Here is a 19,501-nt window from a genome sequence, read left to right as displayed (position 1 = left end):
GTGACAAAGTAGGAAACAAGTAGTAGAAGTACTACTGGAAGAACGTACTTTAGTATACTGTGAGCAGCAATATACTTTTTCTAGGCACTGTCTGCTGGAGCAACACATAAGAGTCTTCTACCTCTCATTTAACAAGCAGAACTTGTTAGGAGAATGAAACATACAGTTCTCTAAGAAGACTGGGTTGGAAAAGGTGACAGCTTAGTTTCAGGTTCCCTAGTTTTAAGCTTCATTTCAGTTTGCCAGTTCTTGTACTTTTCTGTTTCTGAACTCTGTTTACATGACTGTTTTAAAATGAAAAAAACCTGCATCCAAGTTCCATAGCATACAGAGGTGTGAAGGTAGAAAGCTACGAAGTCATCTTCATATGACTAGAAAAATACAAACAATGTGATTATGAAAGGAACTAGCATGAAGATTAACAATGTAAGAACGATTAACAGTGGAAGAATGGGGATGGAAGAACTCTATGCCATGACATTCACAATCGTCCTGCCCTGTCCTCCTACATCCTTACTGCACCACATTTTTACACGCAAGCTGGTTTAGTTAAAAACTAGTGAGTTATCCACATCATCAGAAACCTCTCACACTGCTTTCAACTTTACTTTCAATTCCAACCAGGGGTGAAGTCTGCAGTCAAGAAATTTAGCACATACACATGAAATCCACTGCACCTTTCTAATGAAAGGGCAATTAATGCACAAAATTTATGTATGTACTGCCATGTACTGTACATACTGTCAATTTATTATGTACTGTCACATACAAAACCCAAACCAATCCCATGCAAGTAACCCATGATCAGGGTAAGCCAGTGGCAATGACAGGAAGTTTAATATACTTAGGATAGAATGCTGCTGATACAATGCTAATGGATTTCGGGGTAGGTTTTGTTTCTGTTTTACACAAAGGCTGCTCAGGTGACATTCCATGACACTACAGTACACTGTCAGAATGCCTCTGTTAAAAATAGCTTCTAATGTTGCTACTGTCCCTGAGGTATGTTATACCTCTGCCTAGGAACTGTGATCAACAGTGTCAGTACCACCATATAGTCAATACCAGCTGAGAAAAGTACAATCGTCTATTTTGGTGTCTAGACTCTTTCCCCCTACCAGAATATCTCATGAACAAGACCCACCATTTAATGTTCAAAAGCCACTCTTACAACTCACAAAACTTGCACATTTACCGTGTTTCTGACTTCTCCCTAATCGGATAAGAGGGCATAAGAGATGTATGGACATAGCCCAAACGAACACATTACTTTGTAAACGTAATTTTGCATTTTGATTTTTTTACATTTAGCCCCTCTATCCTAAGTTCATAGTGCTATAATAAAAGAATCTCTGAAAGGTATGAAGTAAATAGAGCAAAACCTAATAAGGTGTTTTTTGCTCTGAGGTGGATCAAAGATCTCAACTCAATCAGTATTAAATTCCCTCATTTTATTGCCCCAACCGTAAAATGCACTGTCACGCTTTAACTTTTCCCAGGCTGTTTACCTTTACTGAAAGGTACTTGCTGCTTTTGGCATGGTTAACTATCACACAATGATCACGTCAATGTCTTTGAGATCATTATGTGGCAGTGCAGACTTACTATCTTATCAGTAGCAATGAATTTCTTGCTGACATTGAGGTGTTACACAACTGCTTTATTCTGACTATGAAACATGAAGAGAGACCTACTTTGTGAACTGGACAATAACGCAACAACAACTTCCCCCTTCCATTACCATCTTCACATGAGGGCAAATTAGACCAAAATTTTCATCATGAAACCGTGATACTCCTCAAAACTGCTTTGATTACAAGCATACATGAGCATACATAGGCAACTTAAAAGCAGACCCGAGCGGTGATCATATTTTCAGGTATACGCGTACATGACAGTACGCTTCAAGCTCAACTTTTAATACATACAATGACAAAAGACAGACAGAAGTCTAGTTCTTATAATACACTAAGAAGAGACAAAACCCCCCAACATTTTATGAAGACTTTTCTTTAAACATACATAAAATTCGTAACTATTTCAGAGCAGAAACACTGAAGAGAGGCTTGGTTACTGAGTAGGACCCAACTGTGCCAGAAATTTAAAGAGGAAAAAAAAAAAACCCACACAATCAAACACCTACCTAATCCCATACAGAACAGCAGATTATTATGTCAAAATAAAGAGGACTTCAGCCATTCACCTGTTTGTACCTTCTTCTAACAAAGAACCATTTGCATGAAACATCAAATCAAAACACTCTCCTTACCCCCAAACCCATTAGGCTTATTTTAGTCTACTTATGTAAACAAGAACTTGGACGACGTAGTCACTGAAATTCATATTTACTAAACAGCCTATGACATGTAATCCTAGAAGCAGTAATTTAGGTATCAGTTGGTCATGCCTTCTCCTTCTGCCTAAAACAAAATCACAGCTTAATGTTAATAAAACCCAGCATACCTTCAAGGAAGCACTGCAGGTTAAAAGAGATTTTAGTTTTTCTTTTTTTAAGACTGCTTAAATCTTTCCAGGCCTTACAAAAGGACAAAGTATATAATTTACATTTTGGAGCAAGAGGGAGGTGAAAGATTCAAGATAAGCAGAAGAAATTTTTCAGAATTTTCAGCATTCAGACTGTAGTAGCTCTACAAAGGCTATACACAGGAGTTCTTACAATGCCTTCTTGTTTCACCTAGCCATTACCTTATTTCTTGTTCATCTTTCAAAACTATTCAGTTAGAACTTATGCTTTGCTACACTATGTTCATCATCAACAAAACTTTTTACAGCCATCTGTATTCAGTTCCCAATTTTGATATGGCAAGAATATTGGAAGTTAATCTACTGAACAATTTCTCCTCAGTATTCCATCCTATCACAAAGAGGCCATCTACTTACACATTCCTAAACTCATCTTCTTTCTCAGACTGCATTTGAAAAATCATTTTATTTCTCACTAACACTTCCTCACCCCATGAACGCTTCATGAATTAGACAAAAAAGTTTGCAAGCCTCTGTGTATCGCCGGAGGACATGAAATAGAAAAGCCTACTGGGTGCCCTGACAGCACAACAGCAAAAAGGCAAACGTTAAACTCTATCTTACATGCAAGTTCTGCATTCACACACATTTCAGCTGTTGGTGGACAGAAGAGAAGCTTCCACAAATCATTCCAGTTCTTAGGTTCAAAGACAGGCAAATTATGTGAGCCATAGTTCTTAACTCCTGTGGTAAATTGATCACAGAGGAAGTACTATCAAAATGATCTACACTCACTGACAGTTCTGATGCTTTCCTACAGAACATATTGCTTGCTCTAATGAAACAGGTGAATGAAACTACAGTGCCACACAGAGGGTCTGCTCTGACACCTCATCTTCACAGAAGCTGGCTCAATGCGTTTCATCCCTTTGTTTCAGAACACAATGGAAGAAGTGCACGAGCTGCTGTCCGAGCAGATGTACTGATGGAATGGCATGCACAGACGTCAAATACCAGAAAGGAATAAAGGTAGCACGAAGATTTCTGATAAATCCAGACCTTGTCATCTAACTTCTACTTTTGTTTGGTATAAATACGACATATCGTATTGTCACTATCTTTTAATCTGAGAAAGACTACTATTGCAAAAGTGAAAAAACCCACAAGTGGATGCTGTATCTGACACATGCAAGCATAACTCCTGTTAGCACAAAGCCTTAGGAAACAAAGAGGTATCAAATAAATATTTGTACATGAAGACCAACTATGGATAACATATTCTAAATTTATGCATAAAGTTTTGCCCTTAAAATTCCCATCTCTTGTGTCAGAATCCAAACTTTTTTTCTTTTTTCTCCCAAAGTTTAACCAAAGGCCTTTCCAAATGTAAACCTGCAGCTCTGCACTGTGGCTTACACTTTCAAACACTCAGGACAAAGTCAAATAATGTTAAGATTTCCCCCTTTTTAAAAGCAGATGTTTATCTAGCATTCAGCTATCTAATGGCAACAATATTGTGAGGTTCAGGGTCCAGAGTGATTGAATACTATTAATGAGAACCATCAAGACTCCAATTCTGTTCTTTTAGGGGGCTACACAGTCTACATATCTCAGGTAATGTGGTGAAAGAGCTCTGGTATCAAAAATAAATTTCAGTTAGTTGAAAACCAAGCTGTTCCAATTTGACCCAAGCAATATCTTTTCTTCCAGCAGAGGGAGGAGAGTTACCTTGGCTCAGCCCAGAATTTCTTCTTGATGCAAAATGAAACACTGCATAAGACTCTGCAACTACAGACATCTCACAGTGCACTGCTTCAGACTCCCGAGACACGAAGTGGTAATTCCAGAAACAAGCTGTTACTTGTTTTTAAGAGATTAAATCTCCTTTTAATCCGCATTATTCCAGATTGTACTGGAATAAATGCATTTTATTTACTGAGTTTTCTTTTTCTATAGGAGAAATATATTCTGTGAAAGGAATATGGACAGATACCCACATAAAGCTCAAAAGGAGAACATGAATCTAAATAGGGACTTAACTGATTTAATTCACATTCTCATACAAAAAGAGACAGTATGATTTGTGAAAGGCAGAGGACATACTTCTTGCCCTTATATTGCAGTCAACTGAACTATTAAGAGTAGTTTTTATCTTAAATTTATATCTTGTTCAGCTGAGGAACATACTTAATTTTGGCAAACATAATTAATACTATCATAGTCTTATTTACTCAAATGGCTATACAAGGACAAATGAATATCTGGACATTAATCTTTCCTTATACACAGACAGCAGCGAAGTTACAAAAAGCTAACGAAGTACACATCATAACCAACAACAGCTATGTTATAAAGATGTCTCTATATATTAATATTAAATTGTATGATGTACTCACAGACACGGGGTTTTTTTTTTGGTACCTGCAAGTAAGGTTAGGGTCAGCATTCCTTGACAGCAGCACTTCCACAGTCTTCAAGACTTTTTCCTCTGAAGTATGTGCGGTGCATGCTGCCATCAGCACAGTGTACTTATCTGTTTTGAAATTTGCAGTTAGAGAATTACTTGTGTAAATGTAAATACTATGCTAATGCAGAAGCTCCTTTAAAAGCCTTTACATTTGCTAGACTTGTTAATCAGGTTCTGATACTCTAAAATACTTAGAAAACGGTAAGAAATTTGTTTTCCTTCCAGCGAAAGTCACTCGAAATAACAGGTAAGGTAAAGGCATCTGAGAAGATACTCAGAAACATGAGAGTGAATGGCAGTAGTAAAGCATCTAATCCTACTGAAGTCTAGGATACCTCTTAAGTATCCCCCTCAAAGCCAGCAGGAGCTTAACTATAGGTGCTTGTTCCTCAAATCTTGTTTTATTACCAGTAGATTCACTCCCTGTTCCTCTCCACCTCTCCCCAAAATACAGTCAATGGAAGAAACAAATTAAGTTAACTGCAACAGATAAAAAAAGTGCATTAAATGTATTATAAAAACATAGCAACATGAGTTCTATGGAGAACCGAGGCCCATATAAAGGACAGTTCAAGTAACAAGGCTTTATTATACGGCTGAAGGAGAAGGAAGTAAATTTACTAGAATACTGAGGTACAGTAGTGGCCAAAGATTAAAAGCTGGGGTTTAGATGTGTGTTTAAAGAACATCTACACAGTACATAAAGATTCATCAGGAGGAACTAGTGTAGTTGCTCCAGCTCTGAAGGCAGCTGGGTGTTACATGCCACCTTAGCTCACAAATCAGAATTCTACACCATTGCTGTCTGCCCACAGAACAGGGGAGATCTCCTTTCCTATGGTTCTCCTAGGGATGTGGGAAGCATCATACCTTAAGGTCCTTAGACTGCCATTTGAATAACTGCCCATTTTGCTTGTTGTACAAACTTGTTCACAAGTTCAAACATGCCTTTAACAATACGTTTTAACGAGTATAATTTTAGTTGTACCTACTTCAGACCATATCATGAAGTGTTACAATGTATTTTCGAATTCTCTTGTAGATATTTTAAGACTGTGTATGTATTAACACCTTTATTCTTCAACTGAGGTCAGATGTTATTTAAACATGGAAAGTTTGTTCTGTACTTTACCCTCCTCTGCTTTACTTTCTTTCTTACCACTTCTTGTCCCTGACAACAAAGACCTCAGTTTTGCATTCAAATTCATCTGTTTCTTAATATACCATATTCTAATTTTCAGCTCCTCCTGTAGAAGTTCTACCACATGTAATACAATGTTAAATGAAAATTTCAGTTTAAGAGAGTCACCTGAACAATAAACAACGAACATTTTAGTAAAATAATCAACACACTGACAGATTTTTATTCAAATGGTTAACTTGGTTATCAATAACAACATGAACGGAAAGATGGCAGGACACCGAGCAACGGCAGAAATAAGCACCATTAAAAGTAATACGCATCATTAAAAAACAGTTATTAATTTCTGTTAGCATACTCATAGCTCATACATGTGAGCAAGAGAAGAAGGGGAAGAAACACTTTAGAATTCTCAGGTTTCTCTTTTGCTGAGAAAAACAGGTAAGAGACTGCAAAAAAATATCAGTTTACGTTCAGCCTAGCTGAAAAACCCAGATGAGCCAGTGAATTTACTCCAAGGCTTCTGCATTCTGATCCCATCACACAGTGAATGTTACTTTAGTTCCTTGCTCTTCCTGACTACAAAAAAGGTAAAATTAATTAACCACTTAGAAAGAAACATGACAAAAGGTGATTAACAGTATAGCTATTATTAGGATTATAAGCATTATAGGATAATTAGCATAGGATCAGTTATGTGATTGTCTACTGATGTAAAAAAAGCAGGACAACTGATGACATTTAGTAGCATTTTAGGATGGCATAACTTTACTGAACACATATGGCCTGACCTAAATCAGCGCTTTGCAAGACTTCCTGGATGGACAGTGCTCTGCTACATATGCCCCAGCTACTTACTGTTTCACTACACAAACTACTAGGGAAACAAGCTAAGAAACCCGATCCTAGCAGCAAGGTGTCACTGAGAGCAAACACATTTGGTCACACACTGAAGAAACATGACATGCAAATAGTTGTGGTAAATGGCTCAATGTCCAGCTGGAGACTAGTAACGAGTGGTGTCCCTCAGGGATCAGTGTAGGGAGGGACTGGTCTTGTTCAACATCTGTTGGCGACATGGACAGTGGGATTGAGTGCGCCCTCAGCAAGTTGGCCTATGACACCAAGCTGTGTGGTTCGGTTGATAGGCTGGAGGGAAGGAATGCCATCCAGAGGGACCTCGACACACTTGTGAGGTGGGCTGATGCCAACTTTATGAAGTTTAACCATGCCAAGTGCAAGGTCCTACACCTGGGTCGGAGCAATCCCAGGCACAGCTACAGGTTGGGCAAAGAAGAGATTCAAAGCAGCCCTGCGGAGAAGGACTTGGGGGTGCTAGTCGATGGGAAAATGAACGTGAGCCGGCAGGGTGCGCCTGAAGCCCAGAAAGCCAACCATATCCTGGGCTGCATCTAAAGGAGCATGACCAGCAGGTCAAAGGAGGTGATCCTGCCCCTCTACTCTGCTCTCATGAGACCTCCCTTGGAGTACTGTGTGCAGTTCTGGTGTCCTCAACATAAAAGGGACATGAAACTGTTGGAACAAGTCCAGAGGAGGGCCACAAGGATGATCAGGGGACTGGAGCACCTCCTGTATGAAGACAGGCTGAGGAAGTTGGGGCTGTTCAGCCTGGAGAAGAGAAGGCTGCATGGAGACCTCATAGCAGCCTTCCAGTATCTGAAGGGGGCCTATAGGGATGCTGGGGAGGGACTCTTCATTAGGGACTGTAGTGATAGGACAAGGGGTAATGGGTTAAAGCTTAAACAGGGGAAGTCTGGATATAAGGAAGAAATTCTTTCCTGTTAGGGTGGTGAGGCACTGGAATGGGTTGCCCAAGGAAGTTGTGAATGCTCCACCCCTGGCAGTATTCAAGGCCAGGTTGGATGAAGCCTTGGGTGAGATGGTTTAACATGAGGTGTCCCTGCCCATGGCAGGGGGTTTGGAACTAGATGATCTTAAGGTCCTTTCCAACCCCAACTATTCTATGATTCTATGCTGGTTAACTGGTCAGCCGCAACTGCTGCCCACAGCAGTTCCTGCACTATTTATAGCTCTCTACAGCCATCAAGGAGGACCAGGTGTGAGTTGTAGGCAGCCATAGGTATAGGCAGCCTCATGGAAGTTCTAAGTTGGCTACAGGGTCAGTAGTTTGAAGGCATGATTGCTTTTGCTGCAGGCAATCTGCTCTAATCTCATACTCTGATCCGATGCTAAGAAACCCAAGAAAACACTCTGAGGTATATTTGTATCATCTGCATTTCAGTCTACTACTACTACAAACACTGACAAGTTATTGGATAATATGATTACTGCTTTTATGTACTTGGTAGTGTTGTGTGTCATATGTTTCTCCTATATTGCTGTGCTTTTTCTTTAGCTTCGATAAATCTTCCAACACAATGAAAAAGAAGGAAAGTAACAGTAAGTAAGAAAAAGTTATCATTATGCCATTATAATTGATAGAACTGAGATTACATTGAAGCTCCACTGAACTCTAGTGGAATATGGTGATTTAGCAAGACATTGACAAACAGTTTTCACTTTATAGAAAAATGTGCTCTAGTTTTAGAAAAGTCCACATTAGTTTTCCAGAAACTGGAAAGTTATTCCTGTTCTTTGGGATTCTATCTGGTTTCTGTGTGTACATACTTCATAACAGGATCAAACAAAGGAAGTTTGAGCTGTCCAACTTTGGCCTAAAATTCTTGAACAAATATTTCAAAATACTTTATTTTTAAAAAAGTACTTGGAGATTGTGAGGTAGAGGGTGAAGAAGACAGAATAAGAGAGAAAGAACAAGAAAACCCATCAACTGATTCCACATCAGTTCCAAGAACACAATTTTTACTTTACTACTTTTATTTCAAAACTGTGAAATCTAGACTAGGCCCCCATTTGCCTGTGAATTTTGATTTTTTCCCTATATATGTAAAAAGAGAATAAGGATAGGACAATATCTGGTACTGGGCATTACTAACCAGTACTGTTCATTCACATCTTACCTATTTCAAAACATGCATTAGCACCTCTGTCCAGAAGAAGACGCACTACTGCAGACTCAGCCATACTGGCAGCAAACATCAGGGGAGTCCATCCAAAGTGAAAGCTAGATTCTATGTTTACACCTGTCAAAATTTAAGATACTAAAATCGTAAAACTGCACCACAATAAACATAATTGTTAATAATTTTTATTCTCAATACGTATCACTACAAAGGTTACACACTGTGTTTAATCCTAAAGAGAGGAGTTTCTTAGACCATTTTTATGTTTCTAATACACCTTTATCCAGGACACCAGCAAATAACTTTTAGAACTGACATGGAGGAAGCTCAGTTCTCAATTCAGGAAGTTCTGTTCCACAGACTACAATGAAATTATTTTTACAGCTAAATTTATTACTTAGATGATTTTCTTTTTTTTTTTTTTTTTAGAGAAGTGCACAGAATCTCTGTTTTCTCCACTTATGTGCAGTAACTTCCTTCAATCAAAATGAAAAATTTTGATTCTTTCCAAGCCAAGCTATGGAAGCAAACTGTTTGTCAGGTAATTAACATCATACTGACTAGGGTTTTCCTGCTTCACAACTCCTTTTATTCTCTGCCTTGAAAGGCAGTTAATTAACAGATACCAGTTTTGCGTTCTGTGCTAACAAAATACCATCTCGATAGAAAGAAGAAGATTGTGCAAGATCCAGTCACAATCACCAGATTTGTTACCCTTTATAAAGCCACATCTTCTTTATGGCTAGAAGAAAACTTGCCAGAAAGCCCTCCCAAACTCACCAAGTAGCAAGCAGCAGCCTGAGATACTCATCTGACAACTTTCAGATAATAATTTCTATACATTTTGGGGTAAGAGGAATCATCTTTCCTTCAATCCTTCCTCAAATATTACTTCCTCTACAACAGTATCTATCAGCTGGTTCTATATTAATCAGAAAGTGATTATGGATAATCAAAACTACTTCTTTACAAGAGACAGCTTAAAAAAAAAAACAACAAAAAAACCCATCTCCTAAAAAACTTGTGACAGTTGAGCTACATACATACCCGCATACCTTTTCATACAAAATGTGCATTTACCCTCCCTGTCTCAGTAGTTTGTTAAAGCTGTGCTCAGTGTAGCAACATAAAGTCATCAAAGCTGAGGGAGTAACAAGTCACTGCTGTTGGATTTATTCTTCAGCTGTTTAAGATCACTGAACTCATAGAAGCAATCAGTAAAGAAGGAACATTCAATGAAAGCCAGGTGTTGAAGCATTCTAACACCTCTTAACACCCAGAAGCCACAGAATTCACAATCAATCCCTCTTTAGTAATGCATACATACTAGCTGCAGTCTTTCATGCCACAGCATTCCAGTTTGCCTGCAGTACACAAAACCAGCTAGAGTCTGAGAGGAAGATAAGGAAAGGATAACTCAAACAGTAACCGTCATGTTGCTACTTGGCTGCATGGTTATCAGAGTTGTTGACTGAATTAGAAAATGCCTTCCCTTGGTTACTATTCAGACCCTCTCATAACATAAGCTGTTCCTGAAGTAAGCAGCATTATTTTAGCATTTAAAGAAGTCTTATAAGGCAACAGAGAAGCCCAGAAAAAAATTTACAGTGAAAAATCAGGCCAGATCCAACAGTCAGAGTTGGATGTACAGCTGCCACAGCTCTACAACCCAATGTTCAACCAATACTGATGCTGAGCATGTATCCCCAGCAAGCACACACCGGCCACACCGATCAACACAGACATAGCACTCATTTGAACTCACACAGCAGCAATGGTTTCATACTGCTCCCCTTTGGGATACGTCTATCTCTTCCAGCTGCTGGCATCGCAGACACACAGGCCTCCGAGCCCCAGTCCCACTCCTACAGCTGGCACATCACTCCTGTCTTTACAGTCGCTGGCACCCAGGCACAAAGGACCCCATGACAGCCCGGGGTCCCTTCCTCTGACTCCGTAATGTGTGTTCCTGCCCACCCTCAGGCTTCTCTGCTCCTCTGGGCTTGTGGAGAATGGCTTGTAATGGGCTGATGGTTTCCATGATGGGCAATGGAAGAGCTGGGTCAGAGTATTTGAGCTCCCCCACCTGCCATTATCTCACTGTGTACTGTTGTGGGCATCAGCAGAGGAGCTTTTCAGTCACATATCCTCACAAATTATGTCTGGGCAGCAAAGTGGATGGAGCATTATTTCTTACAATCTGAGTTACACGTAAATATCCTCCTCTAATCAGCAATAGAGAGAAATACACTGTGGCCCCAGATTAGCTCTACAGCAGAAACTATATGAAGCATGTGAATAAATGAAGCAAAAGAAAAACAAAGGAAGAATTACATTCTTTCTATGGTTACTACAGTTTCTCTGGTATCTCTTTCAGATATTTTGTTGACTGTAGCTAAAAACAGTTATGGTAGAAAGGCTGTTTTTATAGAGAAAAATGTAACCTCAAGTTCAGAAAGGTTATCAAGGGAATGCCTGAAGAATTACAAGCAACCTCTACATACAGCTCTTTATGCTAAATAATTTAATGTTTGACATCAAAATAAAAGAAGTCTCAAAACTCTTAAGAACAGCTCTTAGTATTGTAATTCATTCACATTCAGACCCAATTTACCTGAGGGAAAAGTCGTAAAATGCTTTTGTCTACAAGACTTCTCTCTAATAGATATACTGATTTCTGAGTTAAATCAAAGCTGCTGATGTCTCCCACTGCTAGGCCAGCTATGGTTCTCACCTGACTCAGGGTTCAGAGTCCTAAACTGGCTGAAAAAATTACTCACACCCACCTCAGTTTACTACTACTTTAATTCCTTGAACTGGCTCACGAAAGATCAGATGAGCTCTAGCACTCATGCAAGGATAAGAGCAGCACAGACTGCTGAATGGCTGAATGAAAACAAGAGGACTGCCCTGTAGCTACATCTTTGATCAGCCTAAACTGTCATAAGGTTGTAATTTTTAATTCTATATGAGGAAAACAAATTTATGAATTATACGGTTTTAAGTATTTTACTCCCAAAGCAGACCAATAAACCCAAGTCCTATCTGAACCTGTTACTTGCTTGCATTACTTTATGTGACACACACTTTAGAAAACTGTTCTTAGTATGTTGCCATTTTATAGGAGGGATAAGAGAAGACATTGTGCTTGTCCATCCCCTAAAGGAGCTCTGTAAAACTGCCTCAGCACCAGACTCTTAAAGCAGTATCTAAGCAAGCCAGAAGACAACATGTTCACACTCTATCTGAAAGAATGGACCCAATTGTTGCTAGGAAATATGCTTCCAACACAAACTGAGTTTGGTTGAGTGGTGGCAGCAAGTCTCCTGCAAGCTCTACTGAACATACACTAAAGGCAACTTTGGAGGCAAAGATTTAATCTGACTGAGCATCAATCCTCTGAAGGACAATGTTACCTTTCTTCAGAAACACCTCCCTGTTAGAGGCGTTGTGTTCTACCGCTTTGCAGGACAGTACTGCATGATTCAAAATTTACTGGTAGTCCTATTTTCAGGAAATGACAGATTCTCTTTGTGATACTGTCATGTGCATTTCAGGAGACAGGACACAGACTACAGGAACCTTTGGCCTGACCTTACACTCTTTAGCTATCACCATCTTCCCATGGCATAGAACTGCTCAGTATGTAACAGGCATCAATACGGAAAGCGAACTATTGCTGTTGGGCTGTAATACCGGCAATTAAATATGGATGGCAACAGCAAAACAATTACGTAATTCGACGCACAGATATTGCAAAAAACTCTATAAATAAGATCATATTTTCCCAAAGAAAGACAGAAGATGTATTTCACTCTGTATTTCACTTCTGTGTTTTAGCCTGTCCAATAGCTTTTATTTAACTTAAAATCGTTCCTCCACTGTGGTGAGAAACAGTCATCTTCTAAAAGGGCAAGGAATGCCATCGGTTTATCTCAGAGAAACTCACTGCTAACTAGGAAACTATTTTCTTCCTGCCATAAGACAGATTTTCCTCAGAGAACAAGCTCTTGGTTACAATATTCTGCTTGCTTGCTCAAGCAGAACTTCCTGACAATTATCACTAGGCAGGTCAACTCAGCTATGCAGTTTTTGATTGCCCTGGATGCTTCAGTAAGTGATCCAATCCTCCTAACACTGAATAACAGAAACACATTACACACAATTACTGAGAAACAGAATAGGGAGAAAGGCTTTTAGTTTTAAGACAAACTACTTTTTAGTGACAAATGCCACATAAACCCTATCAGACCTTTCAGAAACACACAATCATTGTCCAGCTGATGTTGCCAGGACAGCAGTATTATAAAGGGTGCATACCAGAAACTTAACAGTGCTGTGACTGAGAAAAATACAAAAATGGAATTTCCAAACTGGGGGAACACTATAAGGAAAAAAAGCCAGCCTCCCCTTCCTGCCAACTTCTCCCCCAGCAACCTTCAACATTAACGTAAAACCACCCACTGAATTCTCACTCTCAATTTAAACCACCTCAAATTGTTTATTACTTTCAAGTTAAGGATGCATCTGAAAACAAAGAAACACCTTATTTCACAGTTCACAGGCTACAGTTTTATCAATTTTCAGTGCTCCTGGCTGACAAAAGAAATAGAAATTAGAAGGGTTTTGCTAGAATACTGGATGCTGAGTCACTGAAAAAGTAATTTGATTTTTAAAGTAAGAGTCTGTATCCTGTATTGGAAACATTCACATACTCCTACATGCACTCTACATGTTACTTTGATACAAGAAACTCCTGAAGCTTTAGAATTCTTGCCAAGTTTAATTAAAAATTAAAAAATTCAACTTCATAACTGACTTTCCTTACCAGAGTTTAAGAGTTCTTCAATTAATGACACATCACCATGAAACACAGCCTTCCTTAATGCTTCATTCTTGTCTGCCTGCAACATTTGATCCAACTGCTAGATAAGCAAAGAAAAATTATGTCAAAACCCAGTACCTGTGTTAAGGTAAAAACTAAAGCTTGATTTCAGTATAAAAGCACCGATGATCTCTGTAAAGACAAAGCAGAGAAGGGGGAGCGAGGAGCAAGGCAGAACTTTTAATCTTACATCTCTCTACACCTGCTATGGGTCTACTGTAAAACATAGTTTTAAATCTGACTTTTCAGAAAGGTTCCATTCTTGAAAATACCTTCTTTCTCAACATACCTACTATCTTCCTATGCTGCTCTCAGTTTTTCTTAATGATGTTTAATTTCAGTTATTTTTCATCTTTTGGTGTAGAAAAACTTTACAACAGATTTCTGTAACTTTTTTGTATATTTCACATGTTGGAATCACAGCATTAGAACACACATCTATCAGATATAAAAACTGAGAGTCTGGGACAATGTAGCTCTGTGACTAGTTGTCTGGCTTAATACAGCACCAATTCACAGCTGGAAAAGGTTACTGTTCCTCTTTCCTGCCACTCCTGTTGTGGCAGAGGTATTTGTGCTGTTGCATTATGAATGATTTGGCTCAAAAATTCCCTGACCAAAAGACTAGTTTATGCATCAGACAGTTATCTGACTCAAGTTTCTTTCAAAACCACCACAGACTCGGCCTCTATCAAAGCTACAGATGCAGCTGAAGATCACTACTGGTGTTATCTAGATTATACAAAACCTGTAAGTGAAAAACTATTCACTAATTTCTTTGCAGACATAAGTGGGTATGGCAAGAAGTCCTATCTCACAACAGGTTTTGACATCATGAGAACTGAGAATTACAGTTTTCCCCAGCACACTGTAGTATTTCTTTCCAACATTTTTGTAAAGGTTTTACTCAGTGCTTAGTGTCTAGAAAAAAAAAAAGGTCGAGACACAGCCAATATCATAATTTAGCCCAATTGTCCTACTCAGCCAACGATTTCCAAATAACACATATCTCTGAAGAGACACCTCAGTTCAAAGATCAAAAACCTGAAAACCTTACTATAACCTTCAGCAAATATCGAGCTACTTCCATTCTCCAGTTCCAGCCACGAGACAAACCAAGGGCCAACAGGCCTTGCAGATCTGCCTCCACCTCACACTACCATATGCCTCACACTCGTGAGATGCAACAAAACCACTTCATCTTCACGTTAGCAGCAAACAGTCTCACAGTTTTTAAACAGCTTTAGAGGCCCCTGGTTGCTTTCAAATTTATTCTCACAATGAGATAAGGGCTGGGTCTGTTGTTAAGTGTTTTATATACACTTATGCAGGAAGACACCCTCCAAAACTTTAGTGTGGGGAGGGGTGGGTGGGTGTGGGCTGCTAGTAGAGGTTTTCTGTACTCCTGTATTGAGGGCAGACCACCACTCCCCTGCTGGGAAATAACCACACAATGGTCACCTGCCGCAGCCCTCCTCAGTGAGACCCACCGAGCCCCACGCTCTTACCGCGGCATCAGGCCGCACTCCCCCGGCTCCGCGCCCTCCCCGCCGCAGACCCCAGCTCGCCCCAGCTGGCCTCACCAGCGGCTCCTGCCGCACTACGCCGATATCCCAGCCGTCCTCGTCGCTGTTGCTGTCGTCGTCCTCGTAGCCCCCGGCCACGACGCGGAATTCCCACTGCGCGGCCGCCATGGCTCCCCGCTCCGCACGCATCGCCTCGACCCGCCGCCAGCGCCCAGTCATGTGGCCCGCCCCGCTTTCCCGCGCACTGCGGCTTGGCGGCGCAGGGGCTGCCGGTGCTCCGCGGGAGGAGGGCTCCGGGCTCCGGCCACCTGTCAGCGGTGTGAGCGTCCGGTCCTGGGGCGGGCAGTCGGGGTTCGTGAGGGGAAGGGGATGGGGACAGCCCGGGCCCTGCTGGTGGTGGCGTCAGAACGCCAGGTGAAAGAAACCATTAGAACTTTATGGTTATAAGCACATGGGAACATAAGGTGGCTTACTAGTGGCTGGACTGTTCTACGGGGCATTGGGTAAGGCAACGGAGCCAGGCATGAAGCTGCCTGTGAAGATTTATGGCTGGTAAATCCAAGGTAAAATACAAAGTTCTCTCTTTAATTTTTGGCATTATTAATACATTCTTTATAATGCCACCTAACCTAATAGCAGTCTGTTACATTACTTACGTGTGTGTACACATGCTGTTATATAGCCAAAGCTTCTGATAGTGAGTTATGTGGGGAAGGTTGAGCAGCAGCCATGCATGAGCTAAACTGTCACCTTCCTCCCTTCCATCTGGGTATATGTGGGTATTACTTTAAATTTTGGAATTATGGTTGGATTTCTTTCTAATTACAGATAATAGTGCCTTAGCCATCACAAGGTTCACATGAAACTCACTGAAGAACAGGTAAAGAACAGCATTCTGTGTGTCATCCACAGGCAAAACTGTTTTTTGAGCTCAGACTTTTCCCCAGTCTGGAATGAATTTGGTCTTCCACTGAGCAGAAGTGAACAGAAGGGAAAAAGTCTGGTCTTCCAGAAGAGGCAGGTGCTCATGCAGAATGGTGAATGTAGTTCTTGTGCCCATGACAACATAAAAGTGTAATTTTTAGTAAGTTCATATTAACAAAAAATTCACGTATCTTAACCAGAAGGGGACTGTGAAGCATTTCTTCCTTTTTTTTCTTTTTTCTTTTTTTTCTTTGGTTTTGGGTATTTTTTTGGTACAATGCAGTGTGTAAGGCACCTTTTACCATCTTGGGAATTTGCAGGTTAGATAGAGCTCTACTTGGAATGTACTAAGTGCTATAAAAATTGCACTTACTAAAAATAACACAGCCATAGTCCACATATTTCAATTGTGCACTCCTGACATTTTTAACAGGAGTGATTTTTCTAGATTTTAGTTGCTTGTCTGTAAAATATGGCAACCTATTTACATAAAAGTATAACGAAAGTCAGGTTATTAACAATGAGAAACTCTGGTATATAGCTAGCTGAACATTTTAAATGAACTCCCATGAAAGAAACTTCCAGTTATGGAAACCTGATAGAAATGCAAAAAACGTTTCTTTTCACACAGCCTCCTTGGAGAGAACAAAAGATGCTAAAATCAAGTCAACTGTAATACGTACCTCTGTATAAAGGCTTAGCTTCATGTGCTTATTTGGGATTTACCTGCATATACTAAAAGTCTGTTTAAATTAATTTAGTAATGAAGATAGAACATCTACTGGGTATAATAATGAAATATTTTTGTACCCATGTCAGTTTTTATAAAATCATTTTTCTCAGAGTTTTCAGCTTTCTGATCACTACCCTGAAGGTCTCTTGTGTCACTTTCTGCCTGCAGAGGAAAAGTTGAATATATGGCATTGTCACCTAGCTTCTTTGTATCTAGCAGTCTTTGACATTATGGTCTCCATGTCCAGGATCAAGCTTCCACAATGCTCTTCGTTTGCCTCAGCTGTGTTACAGAACATGGGCTTACTAGTAGAATTTCTGTCTCTAGCCGCTGAACTCTAATGACAGTGGAGTGTGACTTTTTACGATTGACCCGATGCAGTGTGAGAGAGTTGTTTCTAACCGGTGGTGACACTATCTACAGATTTGCTACTTTTAATACACTACCAATTGTTTAGTATTTAATAATTGTGATTTATTTGTTCTTGTTCAGATTTCAAAGTTGGGGATTGGTTTTGTTTGGTTTTTTTTTCGTGCCCTTTTCTCTGCACCATCTCATGTACAGTTTAAAATGTCACAACAGACACTTCAAATACAACCTGTGTGTTGCTGCTTTGCTGAAAGGCCACCTCTTTAAAATGGTCACTTTCAGTAATAGGTCTGATAGTCCTAGTACTACAAAAAGAAATCCTCTTTCAGAAACTCATGATGCAGAAGAGCCTTGCAGCCAGTGTGCATGATAGCTGTTTCAAATGTGAACATGCCAATTATGCAGAAGTTGATAGCAGGTGATCTCTACTTCTGTGGTTTGTTAGAGCTGTAAATCAAATGTTATTGTTAATGTGGGCTCGCCCTCTTCGTTTTCACATTCTGTGATCAGTTCATTTATGACCTTGAAGTCTTTCTTCATTTTTTAGCTGATCAGACTCTTCATTTCAGTTGACGGTGTGGTAATTCCTGGCTGTCATCTATACTTGCTACATATCAGTATGTTTTTACTTAGTCTGGTAGAAGCAGTTCCCAACATCCTTTCCACATTGCTATGCAGTACTCGTTTTACATGCAGGAAACAATTACAGAATGGCTCAAGTTGGGAAAACATCTCAGAATAATTTCTTGTATCACAAGGAGCATCAGAACAAGTACTAAAAGCCAACCCTGAAATAAATGACGAATCTGTGCATATCCTAACTCTGGGCACTTACATGTCAGCCTATATTAAACATACCTATTAAAAATACAGTGAATAGTAAAGGTAGAAGTCAGTGGATGCAGTAACAGTATTCATGTAAGAACCTGGTTTGCTCTGAATACTATAACTTCCTTAAAACACTTTCCATCTGTCTTCAGGCACCCTTCTTCCCAGCCATACCTGCATTTAGACATCAGCTTGTTTGCATTCATCAGCTGACTTTTAATCTTCTCTCATTACTTCTGGTATTAGATAGATTTCATTAGTTGTCTGAATTTCTTCAGTATTTTTATCTATACCTCGTGTTGTGTCTCATGTGAGACTGATATATGCATAGCTAAACATTTTTATTCAGACGTGGTTACTGGAATATTCTGGAATGTTTTAACTTGTTCAGTTACCTCTGTTTCAGACCAAAAGGATGAATCAGCAAATATATACAGGCTTTGACGCTGGGAAAGTAATGTTCTTGGAAGGAGAATCTGAATTGGTAAATGTTTAAAGATAATGACTCTGTAAACCTTAACTACTGCAATAAAGTTCTACTAACAGCACAGCAGCTAATACTTGAGAGGTTTAAGAGCAATAATAGCATTTTAGTGGAATTCTGCATAGTTCTCTATTACAGCTACTAGTTTAAGTTACAGTCTACACCCTTTCAGTATTACTTTCACGTAATTTTCATGTGTGGTAACATTACTTAGAGTAAAAACTGAGTGATTCTTTGTCTTAATGTCTTATTAACTTCGGCAAAACTTCACCAAACTGCGAGACAACTGATAAAAGGCCTTTTGAGCCCATTCCTTTTGTGTTCTCCTGATTTGTGTGGAGGAGGAAACAAGTCCTTGTACAAGCAACGTGCACTCCATAAAGAAGAGATTTAGTAATTGTAAGAGATTCTCATTACCAGAGAGGCTTAGTAGCTCTGGGTCTACTGAATTGACAAATTACCAGTACATTTTCAGCTGGGGAATGGTACTAGCTGTATGAATTCCATGGTTAAGGGCAGGAGATGGTACAGGAGTTTGCATAATTTGCAAGAAGTCCATAACGTAGCACAAGTGATTACAATTTCATAGGTCACATTCATGAAACAAATGAGAAACAAAGTACTTGATAGTAGTTGTTGTTAATTGATAGTGGAT

The 19,501-nt window shown here is 39.6% G+C and overlaps 1 protein-coding gene and 1 long non-coding RNA gene across 4 annotated transcripts in view; one reads left to right on the top strand and one right to left on the bottom strand.

Moving 5' to 3' along the window:
- ASZ1 (ankyrin repeat, SAM and basic leucine zipper domain containing 1) overlaps positions 1-15,725 on the bottom strand; it is a 44,592-nt gene extending 28,867 nt beyond the window's left edge. For 2 of the 3 annotated variants that reach the window (XM_061467658.1, XM_061467657.1), the window contains exons 1-4: positions 15,566-15,725; positions 13,926-14,022; positions 9,095-9,217; positions 4,906-5,017 (exon numbers count right to left, since the gene is read on the bottom strand). In XM_061467658.1, coding sequence (XP_061323642.1) covers positions 4,906-5,017; positions 9,095-9,217; positions 13,926-14,022; positions 15,566-15,697 — 464 coding nt within the window. In that variant the 5' untranslated portion in view covers positions 15,698-15,725. The remainder of the gene's footprint in view (positions 1-4,905; positions 5,018-9,094; positions 9,218-13,925; positions 14,023-15,565) is intronic. The other variant, XM_061467656.1, reaches the window with a different exon arrangement.
- A 123-nt stretch (positions 15,726-15,848) lies between these two features.
- LOC133276632 (uncharacterized) lies at positions 15,849-19,501 on the top strand. The gene is made up of 3 exons (XR_009745937.1): positions 15,849-15,922; positions 16,421-16,582; positions 18,777-19,501. It is a non-coding gene; the product is annotated as an uncharacterized LOC133276632 (long non-coding RNA).

The sequence above is a fragment of the Pezoporus flaviventris genome, unplaced genomic scaffold (genome assembly GCF_033815535.1).
Source record: "Pezoporus flaviventris isolate CSIRO_AGI_PZ_B2104156 unplaced genomic scaffold, CSIRO_AGI_Pfla_v1 ptg000045l, whole genome shotgun sequence".
Taxonomy (NCBI): Eukaryota; Metazoa; Chordata; class Aves; order Psittaciformes; family Psittacidae; genus Pezoporus; species Pezoporus flaviventris.
The sequence above is the reverse complement of the archived record's forward strand: the minus strand, read 5'-3'. Positions and strand labels throughout refer to the sequence as shown.